A 15,087-nucleotide genomic window follows, 5' to 3' on the forward strand; every position below is an offset into this window, starting at 1 on the left:
TTCAGGTTATACTTTTACTTTAGGAGATGCACTTCCTAGTTTGGCTTTTTCAGGTTATACTTTATTTCAGGAGACGCACTTCCGGAATTGAGATTTCACCCTTAGGAGATGCACTTCGTAGTTTGATTCATTTTGAGTTCGACCATAGGAAACACAATTCCTAGTCTAGTTCTTTGAAGTTTTCACCCTTAGGAGACGCACTTCCTAGTTTAGCTCATTCCGATTCAACCATAGAAGAAGCACTTTCTAGTTTGAGTCATTGAGGTTTTTTTAGCAGACACATTTGCTAGCAAGAGTTTTGGTTTTACTCGTAGGAGATGCACATCCTAGCCTAGTCTTTAGTTTACTCTCATCATTGCATCAGTAGTATAAATAGGTTACAATTTTGCTAACGACTCACAAATCTTCCCAGTGCAAACTGGGTTAGGAAATTCTCGTTTGTTTTGTTTGTTTTGGTTGTAGGATCCCACCTGGAGAATAGAGGTTGTTAAATTCAAGATGATGAAGCCAGGCGCCTGCCCATAATAACAGAAGAATACATTCCAGTCTTTACTTTTCAAGTGTTGAAGTTGGGAGCCCGCCCAGATAACAGAGGCATACATTTCAGTCTTTAATTTTCAAGTAGTGAAGTTGGGAGTCCGCCCAGATAACAGAGGCATACATTCCAGTCTTTACTTTTCAAGTGTTGAAGTTGGGAGCCCGCCCAGATAACAGAGGCATACATTCCAGTCTTTACTTTTCAAGTGTTGAAGTTGGGAGCCCGCCCATAATAACAGAGGCATACATTTCAAGATCAAGTCAGAAGACAATAAAACAGAGGGTTACAACAAGAATCTCCAACAGGAAACAATAAAATCTCAGCACCGGAAACAGAAGGTTGCAACAAGAGGTCCCAGCACAAATTCAGGCGCATGACTCAAAAGGAAGAAAAGACGCGTCTTGAAAGAAGCAGCTGGTGAACATTAAATCATGCCCAGCATAACAAGTCTGATGAAGAAAGCCGTACCCACCAGAGGAACCGCCAAAAGCTTAATGAAGAAAGCCATGTCCCCAGCGGACCGAGCAAAATGATGAAAACTGGTATTCAGAAAAGCAGATGGCCAGTATCATTCCAAAATTCACGGAAGAAAAGCACCGGAGGAAACACAAGTCGACAAGAAAGCAAGGCAACAAGAACAAATTTCAATCTAGCCTAGCTTCTTGTTTTCTTTTAAGCACGGTGTAACAAGGAGATCGGTAAGTAGTGATAACAACATGCAACAGCAGTAACATCGCAGTCCCACGGTAGTCCCAGCTACCAAAACTTTCCGAACTACATTAACCTGATTCCCCTTTAGCCAGGGATATGTAGGAAACCTTTGAAGCAAAGGTTCGGTTAAATTTTTTCAAAAAAATGCTTCACACGGAGTACTCGGATGGGCAAAAATCGCTCGCTTTATCTTTGCACGAAAACCCTTCGTGTCTCCGGGCAAAGAGGGGCAGCTGTAAGCACGCGATTTTTGCCCTATATGAGAAATACTCCCAAAAAAATGCAAAATAAAATGATTTTCCTTGGTGTGCAATTTTGAGTATTTTTGTGATATTTTTGGATAATTATTTGTATTTGTTTGTGTTTGCTTATTTGTTAAATTAATAAAAAATATAAAAATATGTCGCATTTTGCATGTAGGATTTAATTCTACAATTGTTAGTAATTAAATTAGTTTTACAAAAATTAAAAATTACAAAAATAGGCACCTTTTGCATTTTTAGCATTTAATGTCCAAATATACAATTTTATGCTTAATTATTACTTAATTGTGCGTTAATTGTTATTGGAAGTTAATTTGCGCTTTTATAACTTAATTTAGTTCTTAATAATAATTTAAGTACTTTTATAATTTAGTTTTAGAAAAATAAAAGAAGAAAAGAGAACAAAAATACAAAGAAAAATCGGATTGGGCCACTTCTTCAATTTCAAACCACAGGCCCAAATAATTGCCCAACTTTCCCCATGACCCGGTCCGTTTCAAACCGGGTCGATCCGGTCCGCTCCATTAACCCAACACCCCTTCTTCATTTTTGTCCAACACAAAACAAAACCAAAAAAATAAAAAAATAAAAAGTGAATTATCACTATTAATAGTTTTATTTTTTGTTTTTTTTATATATAAAAAAATCCGAAAATATTTTATTTTATTTATTATTTTTATTTTAAAAAATATATATATATATAGTAATTTCGGAAATGATTTTAAAAAAAAAAATAAAAAAAAGTAAAAGAATGTAGAAAATTTAAAAAAAGTAAAAAGTTTTAAAAAATTTAAAAGTAAAATAAGGTTGGAATTAAAAAATAAATATAAAGGTATCTGAAAATTTAAAAAATTTAAAGTAATTGAAAGTAGCATTTTTAAAAGAAAAAGAAAAGATAGTGGTTTGTTTTTTAAAGAAAAGTTAAATAAAGTGAGATTCTCTTTTAAAAAAATAAAAAGTGGGATTTTAAATAAGATAAAGTAATTAAAGTTGGAATTTTAAAAATAAAAGTAAATAAAGGTGAGATTTCTTTTTCTAAAAAAATAAAAGCAATTTGTAAGTGGGATTTCTTTTAATTAAAAAAATAATAAAATAATAAAAAACAAATCTGAAAATTTCGAAAATTTTGCTATAAATAGAAGAGAAAATTTAGGAAGAAGGGTGGAAAAAAAGAGAGGAAAAACTAGATAGAGAGAAGAAAAAAAGAGGGGGCGGAGTGAGAAGTATACACCCGATATACATTCTGGATACACTGAATATACAGGGACAGAATTCATTTTGAAGAGAGTAAAAAATATAGAAACAAATTTTCTGAAATATTGAGAGTGGAAGAACACCATAGAGAGTTCAAATCTAGAAATAAAAAATAAAGAGAGATTTCCGCACTATTTGTCTTCTCCATTTTTACTAGTTTTCTCCGTGTTGCTGGGATTTCTGGACTGAGGTGTTGAAGCTACTGTGTTGGGCTTTCTGCTGCTGTATGTTGCTGTGTTACATACTACTCTCCTACTTCTTTTCTTCTTGTACTGCCATTTCCAGGTACACATTTGTACACTCTTGGCTTGAAGCGAAAAAATGAAATATTAATCAGGCTTTGTTTCTGTTGAATTCCTCCTGTTTAGATTTGTGTTTGAATATTAATTTTCCTCTCTTTGTATAAAAATGTAGTTGATTGATTAATGAGTAATAAGGTTACATATGTATAACTTCTTCATATAATAATGTTAGTTTAAATTAATCGAAAAATAGTTAATCTGTTTTGATATTATGGTGTGTCAATCTCATGTTCTAGTATTATTGAATAAAAGAATATAGAATGAAAGCAGTTTTTCTTTGAACAAACTCGATCGCAATTTTCCATTCGCATTAACCGTAAACTAATAACTAATAAGTTACATCTTTTCAGCATGTAATTAATTGAGGTATTTTCTTTTGTTTTAGAGACAAACTTAATAGAAAATATAGTCACTGTAGGTTTATCCTTAAAATAAAAATGAGACGAGCCTCGCCAAATAAATCACACATCGCTGGGGCCCTCAATAAATACATAAGCATTTACTAGACTTTGGATTTGGCCGTTTAATGAACGTTCACGGCCTCTTCCTAAAATAACAATACGTTAGTCTCTTTAGGACGCGCCTTAATAAATCTTACCTTCTTAAACTCGGGTGCACATTTATGTGACCCAAATCCAAATCTCAACGGAGTCGAAATGTGTTTCTAATCACGGGTACATTGATTGTGACGTGATTCGAGATGCGTGTCCACGACGTTGCAAATTCCTTTAAAAATAAGAATGAGATGAGCCTCGCCAAATAAAAATACAAAATTGCGGGGCCCTCAGTAAATATTTGCTTTCAAATTGCTTAGATTTCGGGATAGACCGTTTTAGAAAAATTCCACGGTCCTACCCAAAATAAATACTCTAGTCGCCTTAGGCGCGCCTTTAATAATTTAATTTCCTTAAACTCGGGTGCACATTGATGTGACCCAAATCCAAATCTCGACGGAGTCAAAGTGTGTCGACGACCACGGGTACATTGATTGTAACGTGGTTCGAGATACACTTTCACAACGTTGCAATTCTTGACAAAAATAATAGTAAATGATAAAAGAGGTTAAAAGTTAAAATTTGCACATAAGTTCATATTCGTATAAAACCGGATAATCAAGCCAAATATAACAGTTGAGCGACCGTGCTAGAACCATGGAACTCGGGAATGCCTAACACCTTCTCCCGGGTTAACAGAATTCCTTATCCGGATTTCTGGTACGCAGACTGTAATATGGAATCATTCTTTTCCTCGATTCGGGATTAAAATTGGTGACTTGGGACACCCTAAATCTCCCAAGTGGCGACTCTGAAATAAATAAACCAATCACGTCTCGATTGTCCTTTAATTGGAAAAACTCCCTTGCACCCTCGCGGGTGCGGAAAAAGGAGGTGTGACAAAGGGTATTTTTAAGCCTTTTCCAATAGGTTAGGGACATTTTTAACCCGTTTCCGTTTCTAAAATAATTAGAAATAAAATTTGGAAAAAATATATTTTTGGATTATGGATTTAATTTGAGAAAACTACTATTGAAATATATGTCAGATTGTGTTTTTCTGTTTTCTCGTAAATGTTTGATTTTCAAAAATATATTTGTTGCATTTTAAAATCACTTTAGTGGCGGATCCAGGATTTGACAATACCGGGTGACACATCGATTTAAACGTAGGAATATTGTAATTAACACAATCCTAATAGGGTATCATTCTGCCGGTCTAATGTATTTTGGTATTTTGGTTTGAGTTTATCGACTTGAAAAAATGGATATTTTCCTGTCTCTAACAGTTTGTTTGGATGGTCATTACCTATTGTATCGTATCGTATTTTTACTTTAAATACGATGTTTGTTTTGGTTGTTACTTAAATTTTATTGTATCGTATCGTTAAAATCTGTCGTTACGTAACGACGAAATGTGTCACTTTATGTAACGGACCGATTTGGTGTGGTTGTGTCGTTATCTTGTCCTTTTCTCTCATCTCACCCTTCGCTATTATTAAATTATTTTATTTTATCATTTACCCCACTTTTTTATATAATAAATTTACCCCGTATCATAATTTTTCTTTATAATATTGCAAATTTATTATTTATATTGCGGGTGCATGATATCATGAAACAACGACAAACAATACAATCTATCCAAACATGATATTTATCAAACGATACAGTACAATACAATACAATACAATACATCATGAAACGATGGGTAACATCCATCCAAACAAGCTATAAAGTGAGACCCAATTTGAGCTGTCAGTGAGCGTGGAGGGGGAAAAAAGATTAACCAATGTAGAGTTGTATTAAATTAGTTTCAAATTAGTGAATTTGTTTGTGCTTTTCGTAATCTAAAACACAAAGCTTTGGGCAACAAAAAGTTACTTTGAATTAAAATTTACCTCAGTCTAATTCCTAAACATGTTCAATATAATTCTATGTATGTAATTAATACCTTGTTTGTAGTTGGAACAATATTTGTGCAGTCTATAGGAACACTACAACTAAGAACGATAACAAGCAAAGCAAGGAAGAAAATAATGGTGGAGATTTAACCAACAGAATCCCAACAATGATAATATCAAAGGACTTAGAGAAAAATCGAAGCTTCATCGGATTAACAAATCATTGATGACACCAATAGTAATACTAATGAAAACCTTATGTAAAATATTTCAATTACAATAATACAACAAAAATGGTAGCATTCTTTGTACAAGAATAAAGTCCAGACAGAAGAAAAAAAATGAGAAGACTTGAGGCAATTAGCCAGTTTACAAAGCAGTTGCGCCTAGAAAACAAGGAAATCCCGGTCTTGATTCCCCTGAATTCTGCACTAACTGCTTCTGCTAAACTTGACTTGATGCAAATCTTTGTGTGTAAAGTAATGGCTTTGAAAATCTTCTTTTATCTTTTAAGGTTAAATATTGTGCCATCTTAACAGCCAAATCAAACCATGTTCTATCATTTTCGATAATTGAGAATATATTGACAGGTAAAGTAAAGAAATATCTAAAAGTGCAACCTATATGCCAACTGAATCAAGGATTAAGGGAAACCATTATTTAGATGAGGAACATATTTCCAAATTCCAACCTCCTCTTGTGGCCTACAACTCCAGAAAGTGACTATCCCGTTGAAGCAAAGAGCACCATGTACATATGTTTTCGCTTCTACTGACAAACTGATCACAGAACCAGCAAAGATTACAAATAACACGGAATAGAGTAGACTATAGCATAACCCTGAAATCAACGATATCACAGTTTCAACCACTTTGGCTTAATTTTCTTCTTATCAGCAGGCTTCTGATCTGGCACTGAAGCAGGGGGGTTGGTTTTGGGAGGTTCATCTCTGCTAGGTTCACCAGGCTCCATCTCTATCATAGAATCCAATCCTTGCAAAGACATGACCTCTTCTTGAAGGTAAGGTCCCAATGCTGCAGCACCATCATCACCTGAGAATAAGATGAGCCATAAAAATACTCTTAAGAGAGAGGTGAGGGCGCATGTGAACGAACAAAACTCTAATTATAACACAAAAGACGTCAGCAGAAGATTCATTAGAACTGGGCATATATACCAAACGAAACAGAAGACAAACATCCAGCAGTCGACATTGAGAACGGATTCACATTACATGGACTTCTCATTTGCCTTGACGTACTAAAATATCTGATGGGATAAGGTCAGTATGGGTACTTTTGTGCAGATCCTTCAAAATTAAGATATGTAAAAACTGAATGTGTCTACATGAATGCTTTTACATGTAACCTCTACTGAATAGATGATGTGCCCAAATTATTTAAAACCACGTTGTCCCTCTCCGTGGACCAAGACATATTGGAGAAAAGAATGCCAAAATTACTAATTACACTTGAACCTTTGATTCTAGAGAGAGCATCAATATGGAAGAACAAATCTTAGCCATGCGACATACAGCAAACCTCCACCCCCAACCCCAGAGAAAGGAGAAGAAAGAGAGAAGATAATCCTAACTGTCACCCAACCTAAAACCTTCTACCTCTAGCAATTCCCACCTACCACATTGCTGATCAACAAAGTTTTCCTGCATCATTATCCCTTGTACCAAAATCAGCCAAAAAAGTTCCATTTTGGCAAAAAGAGAATCCCCTCCATAATCTGAAAAAAGAATCTAATTGAAGTGTCATTGTAGAGCCATGTGTCACATTCTTGTATACTTTCCAATGCTCGCTTCTCCAAAACTGTCCTCTTGGCAGAGACCAAATTCAGCATTACTAAAAAATGCCGCCATCATCGAACTAGCTCTTGCACTTAATCCTTACGTAGCTTGATCAAGCATAGCTACCTTGTGTACTTATTGTGTGCGCAAGAAGTGTTTGGAAATCAGAAAGAATGCTAAAAGCCTAAAGCCACAAGGGAAGCTCAAAGAGAGATATAGACTGTTGAGAGGAACTCCTTTTGCTTCTCTCTCAAAGAATTGTTTGCTTGATCTCAAATCAATGAGAGCACTCAGCAATCTCTAGCCTCCCATTTCCAAATGGACAGCCACGATCTGGCACTGTAAGTGCCTGTTGACGCACGAGTAAACCAAATATTTGTGGTGTCTTACGTATATTCATTGATAAGAGTACATATACCCGCTTAGGTGTCTTACCAATCATAAATAAGATAAGAAATTACGTAAATAAGTAGGCGAAAAGAGTATGTATATGAGCATTTAGAGAGATGGGTGATGGAGACCTTGGTTTCTTTTTTTCTTTTTTTGTTTTTGTAAGTACAACTCTTATTGATGAAAACCAGCATTAAGAGGGTCTTGCTAACGATATTACAGCCGAGGATTTACTTTACATAACATCTCCTATAAAGAGCTAAGGAAGCCGGGTGATGATAGCTATCCTTAGAAATTAATCGCTGATAGCTCAATCAAATATGAGATACAGGGTTCCAATGATCAAAAGAGATGGCTTAGCAGGTTATTGATTAATAAATATAAACCTTCCTTCTAGAAGGACAAGGACTAAGTAGAAGTGAATTCGTCATGATTTTCTTCTTAAAGAAAAATCGTACTCGTCATGATTGGCTCAAGGAGACAGATTCTCTTAAAGTTAAAGGTACTTTAGTTCCTCACACCACCGCGTTGCAATGTTTCCTTTGAAGGATTACCGAAAACATTAAACATCAATAAATCACCACTGTAAGTATATTAAGTATGCAAGTTGTTGCAGGTTCTATGTCCGAATATATAATAGAGGTTTTCAAAGAACTAAAGTTACAAAAGAGCAGAGGATCCAATGAATAGTTTGCACTAACCTTTGGGTAGATCGTAAGAGAAATAGACAATAGCACCAGGAATAAATCCAGCAGAATAGAAATCCTGAGATACATCTTTTATTTGCTTCTTAGGAGGAGTAGTATCTGAAATTATAGACAAAAATCCTTCTTCAGCAACGCTATTATAACAAAATATAGGAACAGTAGAATGTATCAACTGTTCAGTATACTCTTACAGAGATAGAAAGGAAGTTCAGGGTGAGCAATCACTTTCATAAGAAGGTCAAGTAAGCTTTGGATTGTCTCTGATGGATGAAATGTGGCCTCCAACGTATAATTATCCGGAAACCGTACTCTGAGTACAGCCTGAACAACATAGACCAACATGTGATATGAAAACTAACAATGTCAAATGCAAAGGCGTAGAAAAGTGTTAAGGTCCCCTGTGACTTTAAGCGCAATGTCAATGCCCCCAAAGAAAGGTGCAAATAAAGAGAGAAAACTAAAAAAAGGACATATGAATGATGAAGAAATCAATACAAGGACAAAGAAGTTGTATGTACAAAGAAATTTGAAAAAAAAAATCTGCAATTAAGTGAAACATATGAACACAAAATCATGTCAGTTAAGTTCAAAAATCATTTTAAACTTCTAATCCAAATGTAAAATGCGGTTTTCAGCTTTAATTCAATCTTTCTGACTAGTTTTCTTAAGCAAAACTTTAATTTCTTCTTCCTAATCGCTGGCATATTCATTCATAAAATTTTCTAAACCTTTAGTATATCATTTTCCAGCTTATTAATTGTTTATCCCCGCTCCTTCAAGATAGATCCAACAATGAGGCACAGGCCTTAGAGCGTTATTTAGGCACTAAAGAACTGCCTAAGCAAGATGAAGCGTTCAGCCTCAGCTGCACCTAGTTTCAGAGTTCAGTCGGGCCTTTACGAATACTGATGAAAACTTACTTTACTAAAAGACTAACACCAAAAAATATGCATACTTGACACAAGTGAAAAGATCATCTGGAGAGAAGGATCTGAAAACCTTAGTTATCCTTGCTCTGCGTGCAGCTTGTTCTGCCTCGCGAAGTTTCTTTGTCTTCAAATGCTTATCTGTCGAAAAATTTCATCACACCAGTTAAAATGAGTAGCACCAAAAAATAACCAAACACCTATATACTTTTCCGCAGACCTATAGTAAATAAACAAGATGACAAGAATAGCCAGAGGGAACGGAAACAACCATGGAAGAAGGTAAAGATTTGGAAATAACAGTGAGTATACTGCAAACAAGTAAGAATAATTATAAAATGTTAGGAGTTTTAGTGTAATTTGTCGATTAACTCCACAGAATACTAAATTGACAATTTTCTTTCTTTTTCTATTGGAGGTCAACTAGGAATCGCAATTTAGCAAATACTTAAAGCCGTTTTTAATCCGAGTATCTTACCTTCTTTTTTTGTTGCCAAAAGTCGATAATAATCCTCTGGTGTGAACTCATAGAAGTCTTCTGGCTCGTCTGACACTGCACAAGACGATTAGAAAGGTCACAACCAAATAAAATGAGCATATATGAAAAATAGACAATAAAATCATGTTTAGGAAGTTGTATCAATAATGCTGTGCATATCAAGCAGGAAGTACCAGTGCTGGAAACATCAGAAGGCGTTGAAGAAGCAGTTGATATTTCAAACACACGGATTTCACGTCCAAACTTTTCTTTTGCAGCTGCAAGCTTAGCCTGAACTTACCCAGTAAAACAGAAAGGTTACAATCATTACCTGAAAAGAGTATTTCCGTGCTGGAGTAACAGACAAAGGTTTCCTCGGATTTAGCTTCTGAGAGAGTAACTGAAGTAAAGCCAAAAGAATTTACACAAGGAGAATAGTTAATTTTACTTACGAGACACTAGAACCGATTTTGGAAGCTTTTTGTATATGATTTGTTTAATATTCTTTACCTTTACAGCGAAAGTTAGATTTCACTATGTTTCATTGTCGACAGTAATTCTGTAAGTTCAATAATTTTAAATAAGTGCTGATCCATGCTCTTCACCCTGAGCAGTGTGCTTTTTAAAAAAATTTAATTCGGTTCCCTGCTAGCTACAAATCGAGCTATTACAAATGTCTGAAGCCAGTATCTTAACTGTTTTATGGCCTACACACGCCTCTGCAGTCTCCGTTCCCTTAAGGAGTCAAATCATTCGCTTAGTCTATAAGCCCTTCTTTTAAGCTCGTTTTGGGTGCTTTCAGTTATTGAAGTCTACGAATATTTCCCAGGATGAAACTATCACCTTATTCTTTTGTTATAATACAATAATTACACGAGCCTTCAATAAGAGGAAATAAATCACAATAATCCTTGGACTCCTTTACCACATTTGAATTATCAAAGTGCAATATTTTCTCATCTTAGACTTCATCCAAAGACTTTCTACTCTTCCATTTAAGAAATTCTACTCAAAACTATGTTCTAGACCCTATGCAAGTACCAAATTGAAGATCTGCATGACTCTGTTCAAGATGTAATCATGTAATGGTAGCAACTCTCCAAGTAATAAGAGCAAAGCGTGGGATTAAGAAATAGATATTTGAAACATAAGCTAAGTAACAATTCGCCATAGCATGACAATTGTTGTAAGGCACTTCTAAAGAATGAGACTAAGCACGGCAAAATCAAAAGGGAAGCCTGAGATACAGGTTACAACAACAAAACCACCTCAATCCTAACTAAAAATTGTGGCCGGCCGTATGAATCCTCACTAACCATGCCGTTTTAGCTCATCTCATGCTAATATTACACAAAAACGTAAATAAAAAGTACTAGGAGTTCCCTATACTGGTACAGAAATCTGATATGACTAAAAGACTCTAAGAAAGCATAAGGCATGAATTAGAAGTACTAACATGACTAAAACATATTCCCAACTAATTGGTATCAGCTATATAGATATTTTCTTCTATTATCGCCAATTATGCGTGGATTCCACAAATACATGTCATTCGTGCACGCGTAAAGAGAGCGTCAAAAGATCATATAATTTGCGTTTACTGATCTACTAAGTTCCATCTACACTTCTCAATTTGAAGCAACTCTAAAACAATGGAATGACTGTAAATTGGTTCAAAGATTAACAAGAAGCAACACTGTTATAAAAAAAATGTCCAAATAAGCTAACTACAACAGATACAACTGGCACCCTTTTTAAGAATATATTTTTAACAGAAATATTGCTTCAACTGGAGTAGGTCTTTAATACAAACTTCTTTTAAAAGATTTTATTAAGAAGAAAAATCTTTGTAAGCAATCACGAAAGGCATCTCTTAACCCACCGTGAAATTAATCAGGGTTGGGCAAGCTTGGTACAAACAAGAAGTCCAATCTCACATATGGTAAAACACAGAAATTGAAATAACAGTAGAAGAAAGAGATTGAAAGGAATACTTTAGCTGATTCCAACTCCATTGGATCAACGGCTCTGAATCTCTGACGCTTTGAAGCAGGGGTAGAATCAACTCTCATTACCCAAAGAAGCAAAATTAATCCCCACGAATTCGCCTCTGCCTCGTTCCTCTCTTGAATTTACAGCATTATATTTTTCTACTATTTTTTCTCTTTTTGTGGAGTTACCTTTTGGAGGGGTACGGATTAGAAATACGAATGATCCGTGGATATGGGCTAACGGGCTTAACTATAACGATCCAGTCCAAGTGTAAAAATAGCACGGGCAGTTTTAACTGATTATTCAAAAATAGTCAGCATTTGCAAAGTCATTAAAAAATAACCACTATTTTGCTGTAACATGCAAAGTTCCAGTATAATATATTGGAGATCGGTGCACCTATGAACTTCCAGCATATTATGCTGGAACTCCAACACGCGGAAAGTTCCAGCATAATATACTGGAGATTGGAGCACCTATGTATGAACTTCCAACATATTTTGCTGGACCGATATATTATACTAGAACTCCAGTATATTATGCTGGAACTCCAGTATATTATGTATGCTGGAACTCCAGTATAATATGCTGGAGTTCCAATATATTTATGCTGGAACTCCAGTATATTATGTTCCAGTATATTATATTGGAGTTCCAATATATTATACTGGAATTGCAGTATATTATGCTAGAGTATTTTCTTGATTTTGAATAGTGTTTTTGTTCAGATTTATCTTTACATGAAAAGTGACTAAATTTCGATTACTTTTAAAATTGTGGTTATTTTTGAATGACCACTCATAAATTTGGCTATTTTTGAATTTCTCTCAATCTAACTAGGTCGGTCCAGTTTCGTAGTTCCTCGATTTTTCTTTCTTTCTTTTTTCTTTTTTTTTTCTTTTTTCTTTTTGTTTGGTGTCATGATGGATAAATATTGGAGTAGAAAGTGGGGAACTTTATGGAAATGTACCAAAATAAAAATTGTTATTTATCTATAGAATATCATTTATTATATTTGACCAACAAAAAATTATCAATTATATATATCCAACAGAACATGGTAGAAATCTTAGTAGACAGTGACCTCAGGGAACTATGGTGGGGATTAGGAGGATAAATGATAGGTTGATTATTATTAAGCTTGTAGTTGGAGGGTTTACGGTAAGTGTTACTAATGCTTACACCCCCTCATGTAGGCTGGATCATAAGGTCAAGAGGCAATTTTGGGAGGATTTGGACGAGGTTGTGAGAAGTATCCTGCCGACGAGAAGCTTTTCATTAGAGGGGATTTCAATGGCTATGTTGGGGATAAGGCTACGGGTTATGATGATGCACATAGCGGGTTCGCTTTTGGGGATAGGAACGAGGAAGGTACCTCACTGTTGGATTTCGCTAGAGTTTTTGATTTGGTGATAACTAACTAGAGTTTTCCAAATAGGGAAAAACACCTTGTTACATTCCGGTGTTTGGCGGCTAAGACCCACATTGATTACCTTCTCTACAGAAAATATGATATAGGTCGTGCATTGATTGCAAGGTCATCTCGAGTGAGCACCTCACGCTTCATCTTGCAAGATCAAAAGGTGTAGGAAGAAGAGAGTGGTATGCGAGCAACCTAAGATCAAGTGGAATAACTTGACTATGGACAAAGCTATGGAGTTGGGGGAGAGGTTGATGGCTTTGAGGGCCCGGATGAGTAAGGGGGACGCGACTACTATGTGGGTAATGACAGCGAACTGCATTAGGGTAGCTACTAGAGAGCTCTTAATGGTCACGAAGGATTACTCTGTGAGTCATAAAAATAACTAGTGGTCGAATGGAGAAGTCCAAGGTAAATTGGAAGCCAATAATGATGCTTATTTGAAGTTAGTGGAGAGCACAAACGAGGAGGAAAATATGACATTAGGGAGTGTTAGTAGAAGGCAAAGAAAAAAGGCAAAGTTAACGGCTATAGCGGCTAAGACTGTTGTGTTTAAACGTCTATGAGGAACTTGGAGGTAAAGGCGGGGACAAAAAGTTGTACCGGTTGTCCAAGGTGAGGGAGAAGAAGGCCCGTGACTTGGACCAAGTAAAGTGCATCAAAGACGATGATGGCATAGTATTAATGGACGAAGCACATATTAGACAAATATGGCATACATATTTTCATACACTATTGAACGAAGAGCGGGACAAAACCATTGTGTTGGGTGAGTTGGAGTTTAGAGTTTGTATGATTTTAGGTATTGTAGGTGTGTTACGGTAGAGGATGTGGAAGGGGCGATGCGTAAGATGATCAGCGGCAAAGCGATAGGGATAGACGAAATCACGATGAAATTTTGGAAGAACGCGGGTCGAGAATGCTTGAAGTAGCTTACTGGGTTGTTTAATGTTATTTTTAAGACGAAAAAGATATCAGAGGAATGGACGTGGAGTATGATGGTTCCATTACACAAGAACAAGGATGATATTCAAAATTGCAACAACTATATGAATGTTTGGAAGAAGGCGGTAAAAGCTAAGGTGAGGAGGAGCGCGTCTATTTCTGAGAACCAATTTGGATTCATGTCGGGCGTTCGATTATGCCAGCTATTCATCTGGTGAGAATATTAGTGGAGCAGTATATGGAAAGGAAGAAGAAATTGCACATAGTATTCATTAACCTAGAAAAAAAGTACAAAAAAATTCCTAAGGATGTTTTGTGGAGGTCTCTGGGGGTTAGAGCCATTTCGGTAGCATACACTAGGGTGATTAAGGATATGTATGATGGCGCTAAGACTCGGATGAGGACTGTGGAAGGTGACTCAGAACACTTCCTAGTTATGATGAGGTTGCACCAAGGATCAATACTTAGCCTCTTTTTATTTACCTTGGCGATGGTAGTGCTAACGCAACACATCCACGGGGAGGTGTCATGGTGCATGTTATTTGCCAATGATATAATATTGATCAACGAGACGCGAGGTAGGGTTAACGCATGGTTGGAGGTTTGAAGACAGACTGTGAAGTCTAAAGGTTTCAAGTTGAGCAGGACCAAAATAGAATACTTGGAGTACAAATTCAGTGATGGACTCAAGAAGCAGACGTTGATGTGAAGCATGATACTCAAGTTATTTGATAGTTTCAAGTATCTCAGGTCTATTATCTAAGGTAAGGGAGATCGACGAGGATGTTACGCATCGTATTGGGAAGGTATGGATAAAATAGAGGCTCGCATCCGGTGTTCTATGTGATAAGAATGCGTCATCGAGACTTGAGCGTAATTTTTACAGAGTGGTGGTCCGACCTACTATGTCGTATAGGACAGAGTGCTGGCCAATCAATAACTCCTATATACAGAAGGTGAGAGTAA

The 15,087-nt window shown here is 35.9% G+C and overlaps 1 protein-coding gene across 1 annotated transcript; it reads right to left on the bottom strand.

Moving 5' to 3' along the window:
- Positions 1-6,090: 6,090 nt before the first annotated feature.
- On the bottom strand, positions 6,091-11,938 carry LOC104211402 (plant UBX domain-containing protein 1). Its single transcript, XM_009760452.2, has 7 exons — positions 11,759-11,938; positions 9,959-10,055; positions 9,765-9,839; positions 9,360-9,427; positions 8,552-8,681; positions 8,355-8,459; positions 6,091-6,517 (listed from the first exon to the last, which is right to left on the bottom strand). Exons 1-7 carry the CDS (start codon positions 11,834-11,836, stop codon positions 6,321-6,323), a joined length of 750 nt encoding a protein of 249 aa, XP_009758754.1. The 5' UTR covers positions 11,837-11,938; the 3' UTR covers positions 6,091-6,320.
- Between the last annotated feature and the right edge of the window lie 3,149 nt (positions 11,939-15,087).

This window comes from Nicotiana sylvestris, chromosome 2, assembly GCF_000393655.2.
Source record: "Nicotiana sylvestris chromosome 2, ASM39365v2, whole genome shotgun sequence".
In the NCBI taxonomy this organism is placed as follows: domain Eukaryota; kingdom Viridiplantae; phylum Streptophyta; class Magnoliopsida; order Solanales; family Solanaceae; genus Nicotiana; species Nicotiana sylvestris.